Here is a 19,400-nt window from a genome sequence, read left to right on the forward strand (position 1 = left end):
CAAGTGGGAGGTAAGAGTCTTTACCACTAGGCCACCATGTCCCTCTATCACTAGATATTACTCTGGGGTAAAAAGTAGGGAAAGCATATAGTACATGTCAGGAATTTCATGATTTTCTTTGTTTTTCTTCTTTGACAATAAGGTCATGATTTTAGGGAAAAGCAATCTGTAGTTTGCATGAGTACAGATGAACTTTAAATTCCTCTTCCTCCACTTGAAATTACAATGTATGGAATTGGGTTATATGATAAACACACTGAATATTGTATTGGGTTTATTTATTTATTTATTAAATTTATATACCGCCCTATCTCCCTTACGGGACTCAGGGCGGTGAACAGGCGATACTAAAAACCACAATAATAAATAAATAGTTTCTATGCTAAAATCAAATATTTATTGTCCGGACAAGATTTTTGTGGGGTATGTTTTGGGGGTGATTTTGTATTAGTTTGATGCGGTCCGGCCGGCGTGCCTTATCTACCCGGAAGTCCCGAGCCGCTTTTTCCGCGTCCAGGCGTTAACATGCATCCAGCCCCCCATCCAGTAAGGTCTCCCGTCCTCGACGGTGTCTCTTCCGAGAGGGGGACCCCGTCGCCAGCCGGCATTGTCTGGCTGACGGCACTCTAAGGAGGCCCTCTCTGTGGGAGCGGACTGGTCGAAGGGAGGTGTTTGGTAGGAGGCGGTCTTGCAACAGTAACAAAGCAACAATTGTGAGGGGCAGGAGAAAAAAACATGGTGCAACAGTGCCTCGGAAATGTGAAGGTCTTCAGTATGAATTGTATTTAACTGGAAAATTACTGAAAATTTGGCATGCTTCCTCTGTTGTGTAATCCTTCATATGAGATGTGGGGGGAAACGGTCATTCTGATGTTTTGCTTTGTCTGATTAATTACTTTTAAAGCTGACGGTGAATGAGATTTTACTTTTGTTTCCATCTCCTCAGTTTTTTTTTTAGTGACATTTCCCTTTTTTTCAACTTTGACTATCTGGTGTGGACAGAGGGAGATGAATTTCTTCAGTGGCCTGTTTGCAGCTACCCATGTATTTCTTAGAGTAATGGAGTTTGCTATCCTGGAAACTGGATGAGCTGCTGCTGGTGAAAAAGAATGATTGGAACTGATGGGAGGACAATTGAATGCTGATGATTGGGAGAGAGGAAAAAGGAGTTTCTGAACAGCAAGCTGAGTTGCTTTGCATACAGATGGGGACTGCAGTCTGCTTTCTGTTGTGGCTCATTATAGGAAAAAGTGCCAGAAAGAGGCAAATGGCAAAACGCTAAGGAATGGGAACATTATGCTTATATACAAAAATGGCTAAAATATGACATCTTAAAGGTGCAATCAAGCCAGCCTAATCTGACTGGAGCAGCTGTAGCCAAAGAATTGCAAAAACAACCATTTATGTCAAGTAAATAAAGATTAATATTGCTAGGCAAATGCATGGTTAAAAGTGATATTGTTTTATTAAAATTAAACTACAAGCTTTTTAAAAAAATATAGCATTTTAAATTTGAACATCTAGCAATTTATAATTGTTTATGGTGCTAGATTCCTCCCCCCCGCATAAAATCCCCAATTAATGTAAAAACATATTTTGGGGTATTGAACATTTGGGATTAGGGAGGATAAGATCAGTGATATCTCTGATTTAGATCAGCTCTGAAAATCTTAACCTGCACTCCACTGAGCTCCTTGCAGATGAGCAGTGAGAAAAATGGGTGGGATTTCCTAGGGCTCAGCAAGACACAGGATCTGCAAACCATTGGCTACCCACTGTTCAGAGGCTGCAGGCACAGTTCAACTTAAATCTATGTTTGCAATATAAGCTTATTCCAGAGGAAAGAATGAGTGAAGGGGTATTTCTTCATATTTTGAACACTGAAAAAAGTGATTTTCTTGCAAAATCATTTGTATTCTTGAGAGAGATTAATTATATTCCTTAGGAAATCTTCCTTTGAGAGGTAGAAATTGGAGGAGACTCATATTATTTCATATTGGTGGAAAGGAACACAAGTATTGGTTGAATAGAAAAGTCAAATACCAACTGGATGAATGTTTGAACGGATGAATAAATGTCCATAATTCTAAACTGCCAGAATTCTTTGAATTGATTTCCACCTAACCAAAAAGTTATTAAACTTTTTAAAAAGGTTTTTAAGAAGAGATTGGACAACCATACCAAACCCTATATGATTTCCTGCTTGAGCAGGAAGTTGGACTAGAAGACCTACAAGGTCCCTTCCAGTTCTGTTATTCTGTTATTCTGTTATTCTGTTATTTCTATGAATATTATCTCTGCTTGAATCTATACTGGAGGATGAAATAGTATGTAAATACTACTGAGTACATTAATGAACATGGAAACAGTGCTATCACTGCGGACTGCTGCTATCAGTTAGATACAAGCATTCCCTGAAAACTAGCATCCATACTAGAGAGCAGAAGGGAGGGGTATGTGCTGTTTTGGCAGCTGTGCTCTGATTTCTCAACAATTCAGAATGACAGAAGATTTTACTTTAACTTGAAAGTATGAAATTGGATTGATTTAATCTGTGGCACCCGTGTCATTTGTCAAAGAGTTTGCTTTCTCTACCTTTCAGATGTTACTGCTGTGAAAGCTGTGCCACCTAGATGTCAAATAATGATGTTGTCAGCGAATATTTGTAGCTCAGGATTGAACTGTGGGCTCCTTGGTGCTCTCTGATCTTGGTGGTTTTCTTGCAGATGTTTCATTACCAAACTGGGTAACATCATCTGTGCTAGTTCAGCCTTTCAAGCTGCTCAGGAGTGATGGTCTGTTCAACCTGCTCCTTGAGTTTTTCCATGGCGTGCTGATACTTATTCAGTCTGAGTGTGCCTCCATGATTATGAGCCATATCATTTTTGTTCCCACTCTCTTAGGCTATTTTCCATCCTGCTGTGCAGTTTATGGGAAGTTTGTATTTGACACTGATGAAGTTACCTAGTTGGTAATGAAATGTCTGACCTTCTAAAAGGTCATATGTGAAGTCAAAGTCTTAAAAAAAGAGAGACACTGGATTGTTTGGTAATAAGAAGCACAATCGAGAATGGTCTAGTTCAGTTCTTGGAAAGATTGCTGTTCATTTGCTGTTTCTTGAGCAGTACATCAGTCCCTCCCCTATCTCCACTTCTAATGGAATTGGAATACTGGTCTTTATCCCAGGTTCAGTTTGGTAACTTATTTCTCTTTTAAAAATTCATTCTGTTAAGGACAAAATTTTGACAATAGTTTTTGAGTAGCAATGCATAGTTTCTGAGTAACTAATCAAATCATTCTAGACTTGGTTATTTTTAATTTTACATTTTGGTACCAGCATCACTATAGTATGGTGCTTTCCACTGGCTGAAAAGTTTGCTGAGTCTATTATACTTTACAGTATGTATGCCAAGCCTCTAAGAAAGATCTATTATTCCTGTATTCATCACCTGTATATCTGTGCAAGCTTGTGCCCAATGAAGGATGCATGCCAAAGGCATTTTAGTCTTTACTATACAAAAGCTTATAATTATTAATAATATTAGTAAGCAGAACAATGAGCCACGCCACATCATAATCAGTTGCACTGGAAAACATTCAGATCATATCTGAAAAACAACACATTTTTCTCCCCTATTGTCCTCACTATTCCTCTTTTTGAAACATGAGGCTTTCAGATAAAGAACTTTCAGCAGGCTTTATAAAGAATGGCAGTGGTATTTTGGTCACAACATACCAAAGATCAAGAGCAGAATCAGCGCAATAAAGTATGTAGCGGCACATCTTTAGAGAAAGAACAGTTACATATGAAAAGTTTGGAGGAAACATGCAATCTGAGCTGCACTACTTATTCTTTGAGAAATGTGTTGAATTACCCCAATTACCAAACCATCCACACAATGTCCTTTGCTTCCTTTGTTTCTCTCTTTCTCTCTATTGCCCCTGTAAAGGACTACTTTTCACTGCTGCTCCATCTCTTCCCTATCCTAGTTCCTCATTTTTTGGTTGAACTTGGAAAAAAAAAAGTATGTTTTCTGGAGATTGATGGAAATCCACTATATACAACTGGAATACTGTTGGTGGTATGCTTTGGGCAGTGACATGTTCATAATAAATAATGTGTGGTAGGGTTCAGTGTGGGTTTTTTATTGGTTATGGGAGAATTCTATAAGTTAGGGATTTTGAGGATGCATTGTCTAGTGAAGGAAAGATGACTGGTTCTTCTGTTTTAAATTTTCTATGTTGTAGTATAAATACATAATTTTATACATATCAAACAAATACATAAATTTTACATGTTGCAGTATAGTCAACTGTGCATGTGTTAAGAGAAGGGAAGAATTAAATGATATTGAAACTGTATAGTTCAAATAAATAAGAATGGAAAAGAATTTTGATAGTTGTATTATTGCAAAAACTTTAAGCAACAAGGATTGTTGAACATTGAATATGAAAAGACCACAAATGTTATTCACTTTGGGAAATTTCAGAATTATGTATAACATACCATACTGTTGGGTATTATCTATCAGATTAATTGGTTTCATTGTCATAGAAGTGCAAGCTGATCAGATGTCTGCTTAGAAACACAACCCATTGAATTATTGTAAACAGTCTGATTCAGTTATGATGAATTAAATATATACATAAATAAGAATGCATGGGAATTCACGTGAATTAATCTGAGTTTACAAGAGTGATGTGTTGAGTGAAAGTTATTTAGAAAACAAATATAGAGTTATTTGAAACAACAACTTTCTTTTGTATCCTTGGGTGCCTTTTTAAATTTTTCTGACTATACACTGAACAAAGAATCATATATTGAAGCTTCACATTTTATTGATTTGCATACATATTGTTATTCTGCAGTACAGTGCCTTACAATAGCATTTCCAGTAAATTGACTCTTGTATATTTGCAGAAATTCTTCCAGTCTTCTAATTCTTAGAATATCAGTTAGCTACAGAGATGAAACAGCCAAAAGCCATTATTATGAATTAATACTGTGCAGACATCAGCTTGACTCATCCTGATCTTTCAGTTAAAAAAGCAAAACAAAGAAGTACATGATATCAGGTGACATTATGGTAGGAATCACATATGTATGATGGACTGCAATTTTCCTTCTTTAGACTATTGCTAACTTTGCATACAGTATGATATATACATTTTAAATTAAGAAGCCATCATTACAGTTTTGAAAATCCTGCTCTGGCTATGGATTTACTTGGAACATTTTGCTACAACACACTGCAGAGACTTTTGATATAATTGTCCATCTAGTATTTCCTAATTCCTAGTTTTACACAATTTCCTTCAATTTGGATTCTGGTATATTAGCTTTTTAAATGTTTATGTTTATGCCAATGTACAGAAAGATAATCATATTTTTTTGTACTTCCTCATTAATTGTACACATGATCTATAGCAACCTGCAAGCTTAGAGTTCACTTAACGTCTAAATTTTGTAACAATTTCAGTGAGAAAATGCAATATCTACTCTGAAGCAAAAGATACCAAGTCATAATGCATTGTAATCACAGGTTTTAAATTTTCTTATAACTTCAGTGAAAGTTGCCTAAAATTAACTAGAAACGCAGTACAGAAGATGAAAACTGACAGTACAATTGTCTTTTATCAGACATATGATTCTCTATAAGGGTGAAGGTTCGTTCTCTGAGCTTGTGGGTTGGTTTCTGAACATTTCGTTAGCAGGCTAGGTAACATCTATGATTTTTAATAGCTGAAAATCTTCCAAAACACTGATACAGATCTATACTATTTCTACTTTTTAATGCTAATGCAAACATCAATATAGTGGTGCATTATTTGTGGGGGTAGGGAAGGGGGGATATTTATTTCTTAAAAAGAAAAACACAGAACCCACACAGCTCCTTGTAAAAATGTGACACAAGGCACAAGGTACTTATGAAATCTCATGACTTAGATAATTTCCAAGGGAAGAGAAAAGCCAATTTTAAGATTTCTGTAGTACCATTCTTAGTATCTGACAACACCTCTGTCAGGAGCTCCTTCAAGACATCTTGGTATTTTTCCAACTGTTTGGAGTTCAGATGTATTCCAATTTCTACTGGAGCAATCATCTATGAAGGAGAAGTTGGTTAACATATAAGGCAAGCCAACATTTTAACCACTTACGCATCATGTACACTAGATAGATATTCTCATAAGTGGGAATTTGTTATTGATGAATATTATTGGTAAAGGGTTGTCTTGATTCAGGTTTTAGCTTGATGACGTGACCAGTGAAATAGGGTTAAACTGCTTTTTTCAAAGGGTGATTGTGAAAATCAATCCCAGTGTTTTTTATTCTTACAGGTTTTGACAGTTTATCCTTTTTTGAAGTCCTTGAGGTTATAGCCCAGTTCACAATGATGCGTGCATATCAGTATCTGCTGAGCTATTGGATTGTGATTGATTAAAACATCTGGAATAGCAAGAACATTAGCTTTCATATATAGATATATGGAGTTCCTCACATAGTATGGAAAAATCTCCCCTGAAAAGATAAAAACTCCCAATGTTCAGAGAATAGAATGCAAATAAAATGAACATATTTGCTCCCGTTGCTTGTTCATGGTTTTTGAACATTTTCAATAAGTAACGCCGAAGGATTAAAGAGAATCACGAGAGATGTAATAATTTTGGGATGGATTGGGACATTTTAAAGAGCTCTTGTGGTTTGTATGCAGTCTTTTGAGGGACTGAGACAAGATTAATTTTCATAATTGCATAATTGTACCCTTTGGATGTTATCTGCTGGGACTTGCTAATAGTGAACGGTAGATAGTATCTACATTTTCAGAATAGTGTTGCTGCCGTTATACAGATAAATGGAAAGAAGGAAATAATGGGCATAAATTTGGCCTTTGAAATGAAGGCACTTGAATTACCTTTTCAGCATTGTTACAAATGTTCTATACCTCCATTCATACTACTGGAAATGGTGTGATATATGTAAACATAATGCATGCTAGATAGTCTGCTGGCACAAAAATATATAGCAGATTCAAGGTGCATCACTTATTCATCTAAAGCAAATATACAAAAAATAGTACAAGATGTACAAGTTGTCAGTTGAAGGCAATAGTTACAGATAATCAGCATACTGGTGGGTGGGAGAAAAGAATTTGTATGCCAAGCTTAAATTCACATTGCATTTCCTTTTCCCTGTTCTGATTGTTTAAGAGAGCAAGGACACATTAATCTGAAATGAGATGGCTTGAATAGTGATGTGTATACCTTGATGTGCCTATGTAACTCCTCTATTCAAGAGCTGTAATGGCTACTAGTTGGCTTCTGGGTGCAATCCAGGGTGCTGGTTCATGGTTCAGGGCCTGGATATCTGTGGACCTCCTTCTGTTAGTAACGTCTGCATGCCCAATAAGATTAAGATGGCCAAGATTGCTGCTCTGAGTCCCTTTTCTCATGAATTGTAATCTGCTTGGACCTTGAAAGCATGCTTTTCTTGTTATGGCTGCTGCACTTTGGAATAGCTTGCCTACTAATATCAAAATGGCCCCTTTCTTCCTGACCTGCAAAATGTTCATTAAACCTGGTTTACTTATCAGGGCACAGGGATTGGGATTCTATGACTGCTGCCTTGGGGGAGAAATAGTGTTCCCCTTTCTAGTTTTGAGTGCAGTACTTCTGGAGTTTACATCTATTTCCTTTCACTTGTCTTCAAATTTCAATCCCCCTCCCCCCCAAAAAAGAATGTTGACTGATAGAGGAAAGTCAAAAAAAGGATAGTCTAAGGTAAATTAGCTATTTAAGAATAATCAGGTAAATGATCTAGTACAGACAAATGGGATTAAAGGAAAGTGGAAAGTCAGTACGGAAACCCTTTATAAACAGGATTAGAGTGTGATAGAAACAATAGAAGACACAGAATCTATTTCTGCACCTGCTGCATTAGAAACTGAAGCACAAGAGGCAATAGATCACCTGTCAAATAGGAAAACACCCGCTATAGATGAATTAACATCTTGGCTGTTTAAAGCTCAGTATGGAACAAGACTGTGTGGCCTGAAGATTGTGAAAGAATGATGTACATACCCATACTGAATAATGGAGATACAATAGAATGTGCAAATTAGCAAACCATTGCACTAATTTGTCTCACAAGCAATGTTTTGCTTAAGATTGTACAAATAATCAGACAGGGAGAGATAAGCACCACATAAACAAATAGATTTTGGAAAAGGCAGAGGGACACAAGGAAATTATTATCCATAAAATGGGTACTGGGGAAAGCAAGGGAATTGAATTGGCTTTACCTTGAATAGAGTGAGGCATTGTATCGAACAGCTCATGATATACTGCAGGAATGACTAAGGGGTGTGCCAGAACACATGATTATTCATATAAAAAAAATCTTTAGAATGAACTAGAAACTACTGTAAAACTGAGTTTGGAGACAGAATGTTCTACAATAATGAAGGGAATAAGACAAGAATGTATATTTAGCAAATATATTATAAAATGAACAACTGAATGAGATCACTGGCATTAAAATCAAAGGTCAAATGAAACAGTTTGGATGACACAACCTTTTAAACTGAAAAGGTGTGTGCTTGTGTGCACCTTTAGGTAAGTGTTGACTCTTGGCAACTGTCTGGACAGGTCCCTGCATTGTTCTTGGCCAGATTTCAGAAGTGGTTTTCCATGGTCTGCTTCCCAGGGCTTAGAGAATGCGACTAACACAAGGTCACCCAGCTGGCTTCATGCCTAAGGTGAGACAAGAACTTACGGTCTCTAGTTGCTAGCCTGATGCCTGAACTAATACACCAAACTGGCATTCTACCTGACAGTAGAGAAATTTGACAGAGCTTAAGTTGAAAGGAAAAATAGAAATATTCTGGATTGATGTTTAATATTAAGAAGACAATAGTAATGTCAACCAACATTTGGTGCATTCACAGTTGACAATGAAGGTAGCAGTGTCAATGTAGGTAGTGTTGACTATAGAGGTAAGGGCTATCTGCTAGACCAGGGGTAGGCAACCTTGGCTCAGAGCTGGCTCAGGAATTCTGGGAGTTGAAGTCCACAAGTCATAAAAGAGCCAAGGTTGCTTACCCCTGTGCTAGACATTCATATATTTTAGCTAAGATAAAATTTCTGAGCAAGTGAAAGAGATGCTGCAGTATTTACTGTATATCCAGTCATACTTCAATTCCTTTAATTCTTTAGCACTCTCTGATTCCAGAAAGAGAAGTTTTTGGTTTCTTTTATTCATTCAGTATCCTCTTGTTCTTTCAAGACGGTTGGATGTTTATATTCTCTGCATTTCTGCTATCCTTTCTAGATAGTCCCTTCAAATTAGGTTAGGATTTTCCTTCCATTAAGGACATGTGACTGGTAGTTTTCCTGGGCTGAAGAACAGTTAAAACAGAAACTGTTTTAATCTTAGGAGAAAGCAATGACAATGTTAAACAAGAGCAAGAAGGATGAAGATGTTCCCATGACTACAAGATAAGAACAGTTGATATTACTGTATGGTTTTCTAGTGATGATTTAGAGGATAAACATCTTCAAATGATGACTTTGGAGACAATGAAATGAACAACAAGAGTAACAAATGCTTAGTCCTGGCCAGATAAAGACTCGCTGCTCCTCTAAGATCAGCAAGTCTCATACTTGGAACATAGGATGCAAACAATTGATGGACTAGAAGAAAACTACAATGGTTGGCAAGACAGAGGGATGTAGAAGGGGAAAAGTGCATAGACAGGACCAAAGAGATCACTGGAATGTCCCTTGAATATCTAAGGATTGGTCAAGATGGGGGTATTTGTCCATATTATTGTCAGGTGTTGGGCACCTTACTAACTGGATTATTCAGTATTATGTTCTTCTTTCTGATTAATGGGGAGGGTCTGTGATTACTTGAACTCATCAATGATAACATCTGAGTCAAAAGAACTGACCTTCATGTGAGCTCAAAAGAAAAGAAATGAACATTCATATTTGACTAGTGATTTATGATAATCTTTCTTTCAATCAACTTAAGTACATCTCATTTTAAAGACTAGAATAATTTATAATAATCATAGTATTTATACTGCAAGGAAACCTTTATCAGTTAAGTGTTTTTGGAAACCTATAGGATATCAAGTCATGCAAAAAAGAATAAAACAGATTTTGCCTGCGAATGTCTCAATCTAAGAATATTGCAATAAATTTGGCTTTCATTAGCTTTCTCTATATGTAAGCCCCCCAATACACTAACTGATATTTCAGAAAAGCTGTCTTGCTATATCTAACTGCTTAGTTGTCATAATGCAAAGATAGTGTACCTTGATTACTTGCCCTTCATCTTCTGCAAATTCAAAAAAATCTCTTGTGTCAAGCGATTTCTTCTGTGCTTGATTCTTTTCTTTCTCCTGGAAATGTATGGAAGAATACAATAATCAAGTAGGCCAGCTTTTGGTCAAAGCCTAAAAAGCCAAAAATAGCTATATTGCCATCTCAAATGCAGCTACATAGGTGATACAGTTGTCAATAGACAGTTCCCTTAAAAGCATGTGTTTAAAACCTATTTTTACATTCAGAGTCTTGGTTTACTTACTGAAGAATATGATTTATAGGCCATACCACAATCTCTTCATCATTGCCTTAAATCATAAGCTCAGTTTTATTCCATGTTCTACATATTAGATCAATGTTTGCAAATTGATGTTCTACAGCAGGGGTGTCAAACTGCCGGCCTGTGGGCCAGTTTCATCATACCGAAGCTGCGCCCAACCCATTGCTGGCAATGCAAAAAGAATCACGATCCGTCATGACACGTCACGTGATGTGGCGAGTTTCACATCTGTGTTCTACATGTAAGTTAGGCATCAACCTGTAATTCCAGGTGACATGACCAAAGTAAAGTGCAGTACATTTGGGGGTGAGCACAAAGTTGATAAATGCTATATATCAGATATTCCTGTGCTGCAGATTTTTTGGCGTTCTCTAATCTATAGGATCAATAGGAGCTAAAACACTGGAAGTTCATATAATCTTCATTTCGTAGTGGTGGGTCTAGTTAGCTGCAACTTACAGCTAACTACTAGGCTTTAATATCTTTTCTTATATATTAGCTGACTGTTGAGCTTCTAGGGAACATATTTTGACTAGTGTGAGGAACCTTTTTCATGTGGAGGCCAGAGTTGGTTACTGGATATTTTGTTAGTGTGCCACATACCAAACAATGGAGAAAGCCAGGAATGTGAAGGTGGTTAATTAGACAGGACACAGGTTAATTAGATTAATGTAGTGCTATTAGTATGATGAAAAACACTCATAACATGTTGATCCATGAAGAAAATGCATGCATAAATAATACATTTATATGGACCAACTCTAGTTTTTTCCTTCTGTTGCAAATGAAATTCACTTGCATCTTTTGAAGATGCTGTGAGGGTCGCATCCCAGGCTTTAGAAGACTGAATAAGGCCTTGTGGTTTGTGTGCCCTGCTTTCATTATGACATCATTACATGCATGGAAAGCTGCAGGTTTTATATATCTCAATAGGCATTTTCTGAGTTAAGCTTTTCTCTCAGACTATGGACAGTGGTCTGCTCAATTTTTCAGCAATTTCTGCTTAAAGAAACTCTTATTATCTTGTCTCCTTTGAATTAATTTGGGAATGCATATGGGTTCATTTGGAGGGTGTGACAGCTGCCTTGGAGATTGAGCTCAACAATGCCAAGACCTGAACAATCATAACTCTTTAGGAAATAGACAAGTGTTCTACTTTAGTGAAATTTGAAGGTAGGAAGCAAATCTAAATTATTAAACTCAAAGCCATATTCTGACTCTAGATTCTAGTTGGTTTCCAATGATTTGAGAACGAAATGATAGTAAAATATTGCTAGTGAAAGAAAAATAATGCAGTAAAATGGTGAACAGATAGGATTAGAAGAACCGGAAGGAAATCCAATCACTAGAATATAAGAAGGTATCTTACTCTGAGTCAGACATTGGTTCGTTTAGCTCAGTATAGTCTAAAACTGACTAGCTCTTGTTCTCTGGAGTTCTGGACAGAAAAAGGATGGTTTTGTTGTTGTCCAGATCTCCTTGGAGATCCCTGGAACTGGATTTAAAGCTCTGCCACATTCAGCTACATATTTCTGGTCGTTGACCCATTTCTCAAGAAGCTCACCTGCATTCTTCTGAAATCTTCACGGCTATAGAAGGCAAGGTACCCTTCACTCTCTTTAGCCAACATGGCTGTCATGTAGAGGAGCAGAAGACTTGTTATCACCTTTTTTGGAACCATCCTGAAACTTTATAAAGCAAATTTAATAATAATGAGAAAAATGACACTGATCACAAGAGATTATGTTTCCAGCAACTTTATTTGACTTCTGAGTCCATATTTGTCTAATCTTTTCAACTGTGGTGGTATATTAGCTAGAAATGATTGTCTTAGTTAAAGTTAACAATTGTTGCTTGTTCCTGGTTAGAAGGAACCTCCCACAAATGTGATAACTATGAAATAAAGTCCTGTGGCTTCAGTACACTGTTTCAGTGGGGTTATTTTGGCAAAAAATATTTTCTTTCAGGCCTTTTGACCTTCTGCAATTAACATGTCAATTAGCACATCCTTCCTAAGCTAGGTTTTCTTTAATCATATGTTTGAGTGAGAAAAAAGAGGTTTTGGTGAATCCTTCCAACATGCTAAATCCCAAGCTGGGTTTTATCAACTAAAATAGCTAGGTTCACACAACCTTTCTTGTACAAAAACAAAACAGTCACTTTAAGACTTGACATGCAATATGTATACAGGTCATAACCAGATTTTAGTTCCTAATTATAGATCAGTGTAGGATTATCTGTGTATGTTAATATAGCTTGCAGTCATATCAGCTTTTTCTTTTTCTTTTAGAATTCTAATTGTAGAGCCCCTGATTTACTGCAGAAAGTGAGAAAGGGAGTTTTAACTCTTTCCGCACTATTTTACAAATGGAGAAAAATTTTCTTTTCTACTCTGGCCTAAATAATTCCCCCCCCTAACACTAAATAAAATAAAAAACGATATGACTGCAAGCCATGTTCTTAACAAAGCATATCATTAAGACCTTATTTATATTTTTTTTCTTGGAGTTAAATACAATGTAGGATGCATCCTGAAATCTTGATGTTTTTGGTTTTTATTTGCACTATGAAAATTTATGATAAAGCATAATATGCCTTGTTGGGTTTGAGTTTAGCACAGTGCTTTATTCCAACCACTGTTTTTTCATAAACCATGCTTGCTTGCTGTACAGTTGAACCCAGCCAAGTATGGGCTTTTTCAGTACACCATGGTTAAATGTGGCTTGGCATATGCAGACTAAACATGTATCTCTTGTTTAGAATGGTATATTCAACCTGTCCTCTCCAGGTATTTGTGGACTTCCATTTCCATTATTCCCAGTGAACACGACCATTTCAGAACTTAATCTGTATTAACATTTATTTGAACCAATGCAATTAGCATTTTGATGACCCATGCATTATGACTTAACTTTTACAAACCATTCTTCAGAGGCAAAAACTTCTGCCAATAGTTTTAGGTGCTATATTAATCTGGCACCTTCAATACTAGCCCATGTTGGCGGGTAGTTTTCTGATAGTTTTAATCACATGTCTGCTTTTCAGTATAGAATAGGAATTCAAAAAAAGATGAACAAGACTGTTATTTATAAGGACACTTTTTCATGTTATTCCTATATTGGTATCTGAGGTCCAGCGTGCAATATATTAAGTGCCAACTATCTTGACTATCAAATGAATAAAAAGACAAAATGTAAATATATTAAACAAATAGCATTTTAAATTGTAAATAATTTAAAATATAAATTATGATTTTGATGAATTCTTATTTAAACTCAATAATACAAAATCATTTTTAGACTTGTAAATCACCAATGCCCTACTGATATGCAATGGCAGCCCTTTTAGATGTGTTTAGAAAACAATCTTCTCCGAGCTGAAAACAAAGTCAAAATCTTTCTCTAAACCAGTAATTTTTCTACGTTACTGAGGGACATCTGTGTTTGCCCCATACCTCTGCCATATTCCAGTATTTTCATAAGTAATTATTGAGAATTTAGCTTAAAATTGAGCTGTTCAGCAACTAAAGTGCACTTTCAAAAATACCCAGTTGTTTCCTACATCTGTTCATTCTTGGAAGATGACTAGAGGGAATCAGGTAGCTCTTTATAGAAGGCAGTCTATCTTCTAATTAAGGAACACCTGATAGTGTGATTAGATTAAGCAGAAGGCTACTTCTGGGTCCTCACATCATTCTACATTTTTTTGGTTGCTTAACAAAACAGGGTGATTTAGGTCACATTTACTATTAAGCTAAAACTCATGCTTTACAGACTGCAGTGTTTGAGTTAACGTACCCCATTATTCCAGAATGAATCAAATCACATAATAGCTTAGTGTGATATATGATTCCAGCATGGCATAGTTCATATGTAATTCTAAGATTGTGGCCATCCTTAGACTTACATGTGAACTTCATCTTGCTCCAGCTTTCAATTTTCCAGTTCCCTGTTCATTTCTAGGTGCAGGCAAATGATTGGTTGTTATTATATCCAAATCAGCAAACTATTATTAGCTGACATATTATACCAATTCACATTATGGTTCAATGTGTTGTGTAAACCTGGTTTATACTTTATGTTTGTCCTCCAGACCAGAATTGGAACTTGTTTCAAGAAAAGTTCATGCCCACCTTGGTGGGCAATCAAATATAATTTATCACAACCCAGAGAAACAAACTATAATGTGACAAACCTGATAATTGGAGTATTGGAAGACTCAAGGAGATGAGAAAGGAAGGAGTGGAAATTGTCCCTAATATATATAAATTGATCCATGCCTGTCGTTGGGACAAGAGATTAGAGCAGGGGTGTCAAACTGCCGGCCCATGGGCCAGATGCATCATAGCAAAACCGTGGCCACCCCATTGCTGGCAATGGTAAAAAAGTCATGATATGCTACAACATGTCAAGTGACGTTGCGAGTTTGACACTCCTGGATTAGAGGCTTTGTTTTTTTCTCTAATACCAGATTATTCTCTGATGAAATAAAGACTGAGGGATCTTGCAGACTGTTACCAAGAAATAACCACATTTATAACTGAGTTTCAAGGCATTTGAAACTGTCACTCAGCATTGCTAAAATGAAATGTTTATTGTAGTTTACAGGATATTTAGGTATTTAAATAGAAAACTTTGTAGGATGGATTTACCTTCTTCATTTTTTCTTATAATTCATCCCTTGATGAGAAAAAAGTTCTGGTTTTTGCAAAAAAAGAGATTTTTGTATTGTTATTATATTTTCTAGCCTCTTCTTCCTTCCATATGTTTTGACAGAGGGATCAAATCAGACAGCTGTAGTGAGAAGAAGTCTAAAAACTCATCTGGTCAATTTCCATTAGTGTGCTTAGCTCCTTAATAAACTTTGATAGGTGATACTACCAAGAACATGGTTTATCACTTCCACTCTATAAGAACCTCAGTTTAAGGGACCGTTATAAACTAGTTTTCAACAGGACTGGACAACAATACTACATTGCAAGGAACAATTATGTAAACTTTTAGGAATTGTTTTAATTATTAAATGCTCTTTCATGAAACAAACTTAATGAAGCATGGTCAAAATGCTTGGAAGCTTTAATCCTGAGAGTTAATTAATTTTTTTAAAAGTGCTTTCACCATTATTTGGATACTGCTCTTAGGTCAGATTTAATTCCAATCAAGCCTTCATGTACTAACACTATAATGCTGTGCAGTTTATGAAACCAATCTTCTTAGTACCTAGGCTATGGTAGAAGAAAAGGAATTAAATATATACACAGTATTTTTACAGTATGTATAACTGGATGTGGGCTGACATTGCATTCAAAATCCACACTATGTATTGCATCCAAACACCTTTTTTCCCCACCTTTCAAAGTCAAGGATATTTCTGTTTAGGTAATGCAAGAAACTATATTTAATGTATTGTGGTGACTTTACTCAAGAATACAGATTGGACCTGAAGTATACAGTATACAAAGTAAACAGTTAAAATATAATAAAGACACCGCACTTCTCAAATGTCCAGAAAGGACCAACGATCATTTAGAAAAACAAGAACATTATACAAGAAGTCTGTCACCTACTCTGACCCACAGCCTACAAATAGGGCTTCATGAATCATAGTGTAACCAAACACTTTTCCATTCTGTGTGGTAAAATAATATAATATAATGAAATATAAAACAAGATAAACACCATTTCATGAGCAGCTGTTACATATCTGAAAATGGATGCTAGAGCCTAAAGCCTCAGAGTGAATTTCTGGATCTTGCTTTGAGCCAATTGCACCATAAAGCTCAGCGAACTGTAGGCTTCTGGTATGCCATGATTGAAGAGGGGATACTCATAACTGTATAATACAATCTGCTTCTCTTTTTTAACAGTGATATCTACTTTTGCACAAATACATTATTGTATTTGTTATCTCAGCAGGGTTCAAAATCAGTTTACCTCTTTTGCTTGTTCTAGGTTTTCCTTGTGATTTCTCTGCTAGGGCAGCAGTGGCGTAGCGTGGGTTGTCAGCACCTGGGGCAAGGCACCCCCCCCTCCACAGTGGGCGGCGTCGGTGACCCGGTGGCTCGGATCGGATTCGCACAGCCAGCACTGCAGAGAGAGTGAGTGAGCCAGGCAGGGGCAGAGAGCTGCGAGTGCGAGCGCGCCCCCCCAGATGTTGCGCCCGGTGCGGCCGGCCCCCCCTGCACCCCCCACGCTACGCCTCTGTAGGGCAGGGAAAGCCTTCCAGTTTCCTTTAGCCTGATTGGCTACATCCCTGAATGCCTCTTCTTTGCTTGGCTACCTGGGTCCATCTTCCCTTCATTAATATTCTGACTATGTGTGTTTCCTGTTTATAAATTAGTAATACTTCTAAAACAAAAGTGTCCACATTTTTATCTTGGGAGTGGGATCCACTTTCATTACCCTCTTTTCTCTTCATTTAAGGACAGAAAGAATGGGAAAACAATACAAAGACACACAAAAGCTCAGGAAAAATCTTTCTGTCTTGTTTCACAATTGTTTTTGACCCTGTTATTCTGTCAGCCTGGAAAGACCCAACAAGGTGTTGCATTTGCCACTCATATTCTTGCTTTTTATTTGTCCTTTAAATATTCATAGATTTCATGCTTGGAGAAATATCCGACTGACTGATATTTCCCCAAGGAATAGTTGGTAGAGTTGTGGTTCCTTGATCCCACCATGATCCAGATCAAAAATTTTCCCCATCTGCTATTTGTAATGGCAGTAACTGAAGAGCTTTCTTTCCTTAGTGAGCAGTAGGCACATATGGAGGAGACTCACTCAGGACCATAGCAGGAGGTTACAGCTCCTGAAGGCAGCTATTTATTAAACAGAAATAAGCTATAAGAGAACTGCATGGCAGATATCACTCCTTCTTTGGCTTTGAGTCATATCAACTATTTAGAGATTTTTGAGAATCAAGTATTGATTAATATGGCATTAGATTTTATAAATTTACTTTTGTCAGGTATATGTACAAGACTATTATAAGATGAATATATGTGGTTTAACTTAGATCTACTGCAATTTTAGCATACTGTTTAAATTTTGCCCTGCAAATTTCACATAATATTCATATAAGCAGAAATGGAAGAAAAGCAGACACAGTTGTTTTACTGAAAAGCTTCCTAGCATAGAAATGAATGTGTAGAATGCTTACCTAATGAAAGCGTGGTCTTCTTTTTTGCAAATATTCGTCTTAACTGAGGTTCTCTCCTATCTCCTCTCTGCAATCACAGAGCTTTTTTATAATCCATCTCAGCGCCTCATGACATCAATAACTGTTCTTGTTGGCATCCAGGACCCTTGAGGAATCTGGGGTGATTGGATACAAAGGAATATAAAACCCAGCCTGTTTAGCTGGGTTTGGTAAAATATCTGAGTTTCTAATTCACACTGATTGCTGCCAATGGAAATTCGGAGCTGTGTTTTCATTGCGTTTTCCTCCTTCCCTCTAGATAACACAATCAATTTATCTTTGTAACTGTAGGCTACAAAGCATGCCCAACAACCTTAGAATTTAAACATCTTGATGTGTGTCACAGATCTCTTCCATGAATGTTATCCCTAATACTTTTAATTTTATGTTTGCTGGTTACATGGTTAAGGAGTTAACTTGACTTCTAGATTACTGTATATGTCAGGTTTCTCTCTCTTAAATTATACAGAATCCCATGAAGATAGTACAACCTTTTTAAAAGCAGGCACTTAAATGTTTATCAATTTTCACGCACTGTAGAAAATTATAGCTTTTAATGTATCCCACCATTTACTCAACTGTTTGGTATTATAAATAAGGTGTCACACTGTAATTATATGAACAATGAGATTCCACAAGTCAGATATTTACTGCTGTCATAAATGATGTCCCAAATTATTGGCCAGAATAGAATATGCCATATAGACATATTTAATTCTGTATATTACTAGGAATATATTTATGTTGCCCAACTATGCATTTAATTTATTGTTGACTATTTCTGTTTGATATGCTATACTTATATAAGTGTGTGTAAAAGGCTAGTTATAGCTCTTCATATTATTATTATTCATAATCTACATTCATAATTTTAAGACCAAATTTAGACGTTTTAGTATCTGATTTATTCCTTTCAGTAGTGTAAGCATGTATATGCAGTTCTGATTTTCTTTTACATATGAAGGAAAGAGACTTCCTTTAAACAGCTATAGACATCATGGAAAATAGTCTAACCTTCCTAATTTGTCACTGAAAATGGATGGGGCTGCATTTTGCATTCTGAACCTGGACATTACCCAGCACCAATAGATTTCTGCCGATGCTGGGAATAGTCTCTGTAATGGCTGGGATTGCTTACCTGGAAGTCCTAGACCTAGAGAGAGAGAGAGAGAGACCATTAAGATTAAACAGGGAAAAAAATATTCAGAACGATATTTTTTTAAAAAACAATTTATTTATTTATTTATTTATTTAATTTAATTTATATGCCGCCCTTCTCCCGGCGGGACTCAGGGCGGCGCACAACATATTTAAAACAAAACATAAATACATTCCCCCCCCAATAAAACCGAATTAAATCAAATTTTAAAGTTGTGTCTCTGTCAAATTACTAAAAAACCCCATGTAAAATCCTCCCTAGGTCAGGTCCGCTTGCTGGAAAAGCCATGTCTTGAGGGCGCGACGGAAAGCAAGGAGATCCGGAATCATCCGGATCTCGGGGGGTAGTTCGTTCCAGAGGGTAGGGGCACCCACAGAGAAGGCCCTCCCCCTGGGGGTCGCCAGCCGACATTGCTTGGCCGACGGCACCCTGAGG

The 19,400-nt window shown here is 36.7% G+C and overlaps 1 protein-coding gene across 1 annotated transcript; it reads right to left on the bottom strand.

The window, feature by feature from the left end:
* Positions 1-5,936: 5,936 nt before the first annotated feature.
* MLN (motilin) lies at positions 5,937-12,290 on the bottom strand. Its single transcript, XM_015815523.1, has 3 exons — positions 12,174-12,290; positions 10,320-10,406; positions 5,937-6,104 (listed from the first exon to the last, which is right to left on the bottom strand). The coding sequence occupies exons 1-3, from the start codon at positions 12,288-12,290 to the stop codon at positions 5,937-5,939; spliced, it is 372 nt and encodes a 123-aa protein (XP_015671009.1).
* Between the last annotated feature and the right edge of the window lie 7,110 nt (positions 12,291-19,400).

Source organism: Protobothrops mucrosquamatus, unplaced genomic scaffold (genome assembly GCF_001527695.2).
Source record: "Protobothrops mucrosquamatus isolate PMUCROS unplaced genomic scaffold, P.Mucros_1.0 scaffold346, whole genome shotgun sequence".
Taxonomy (NCBI): domain Eukaryota; kingdom Metazoa; phylum Chordata; class Lepidosauria; order Squamata; family Viperidae; genus Protobothrops; species Protobothrops mucrosquamatus.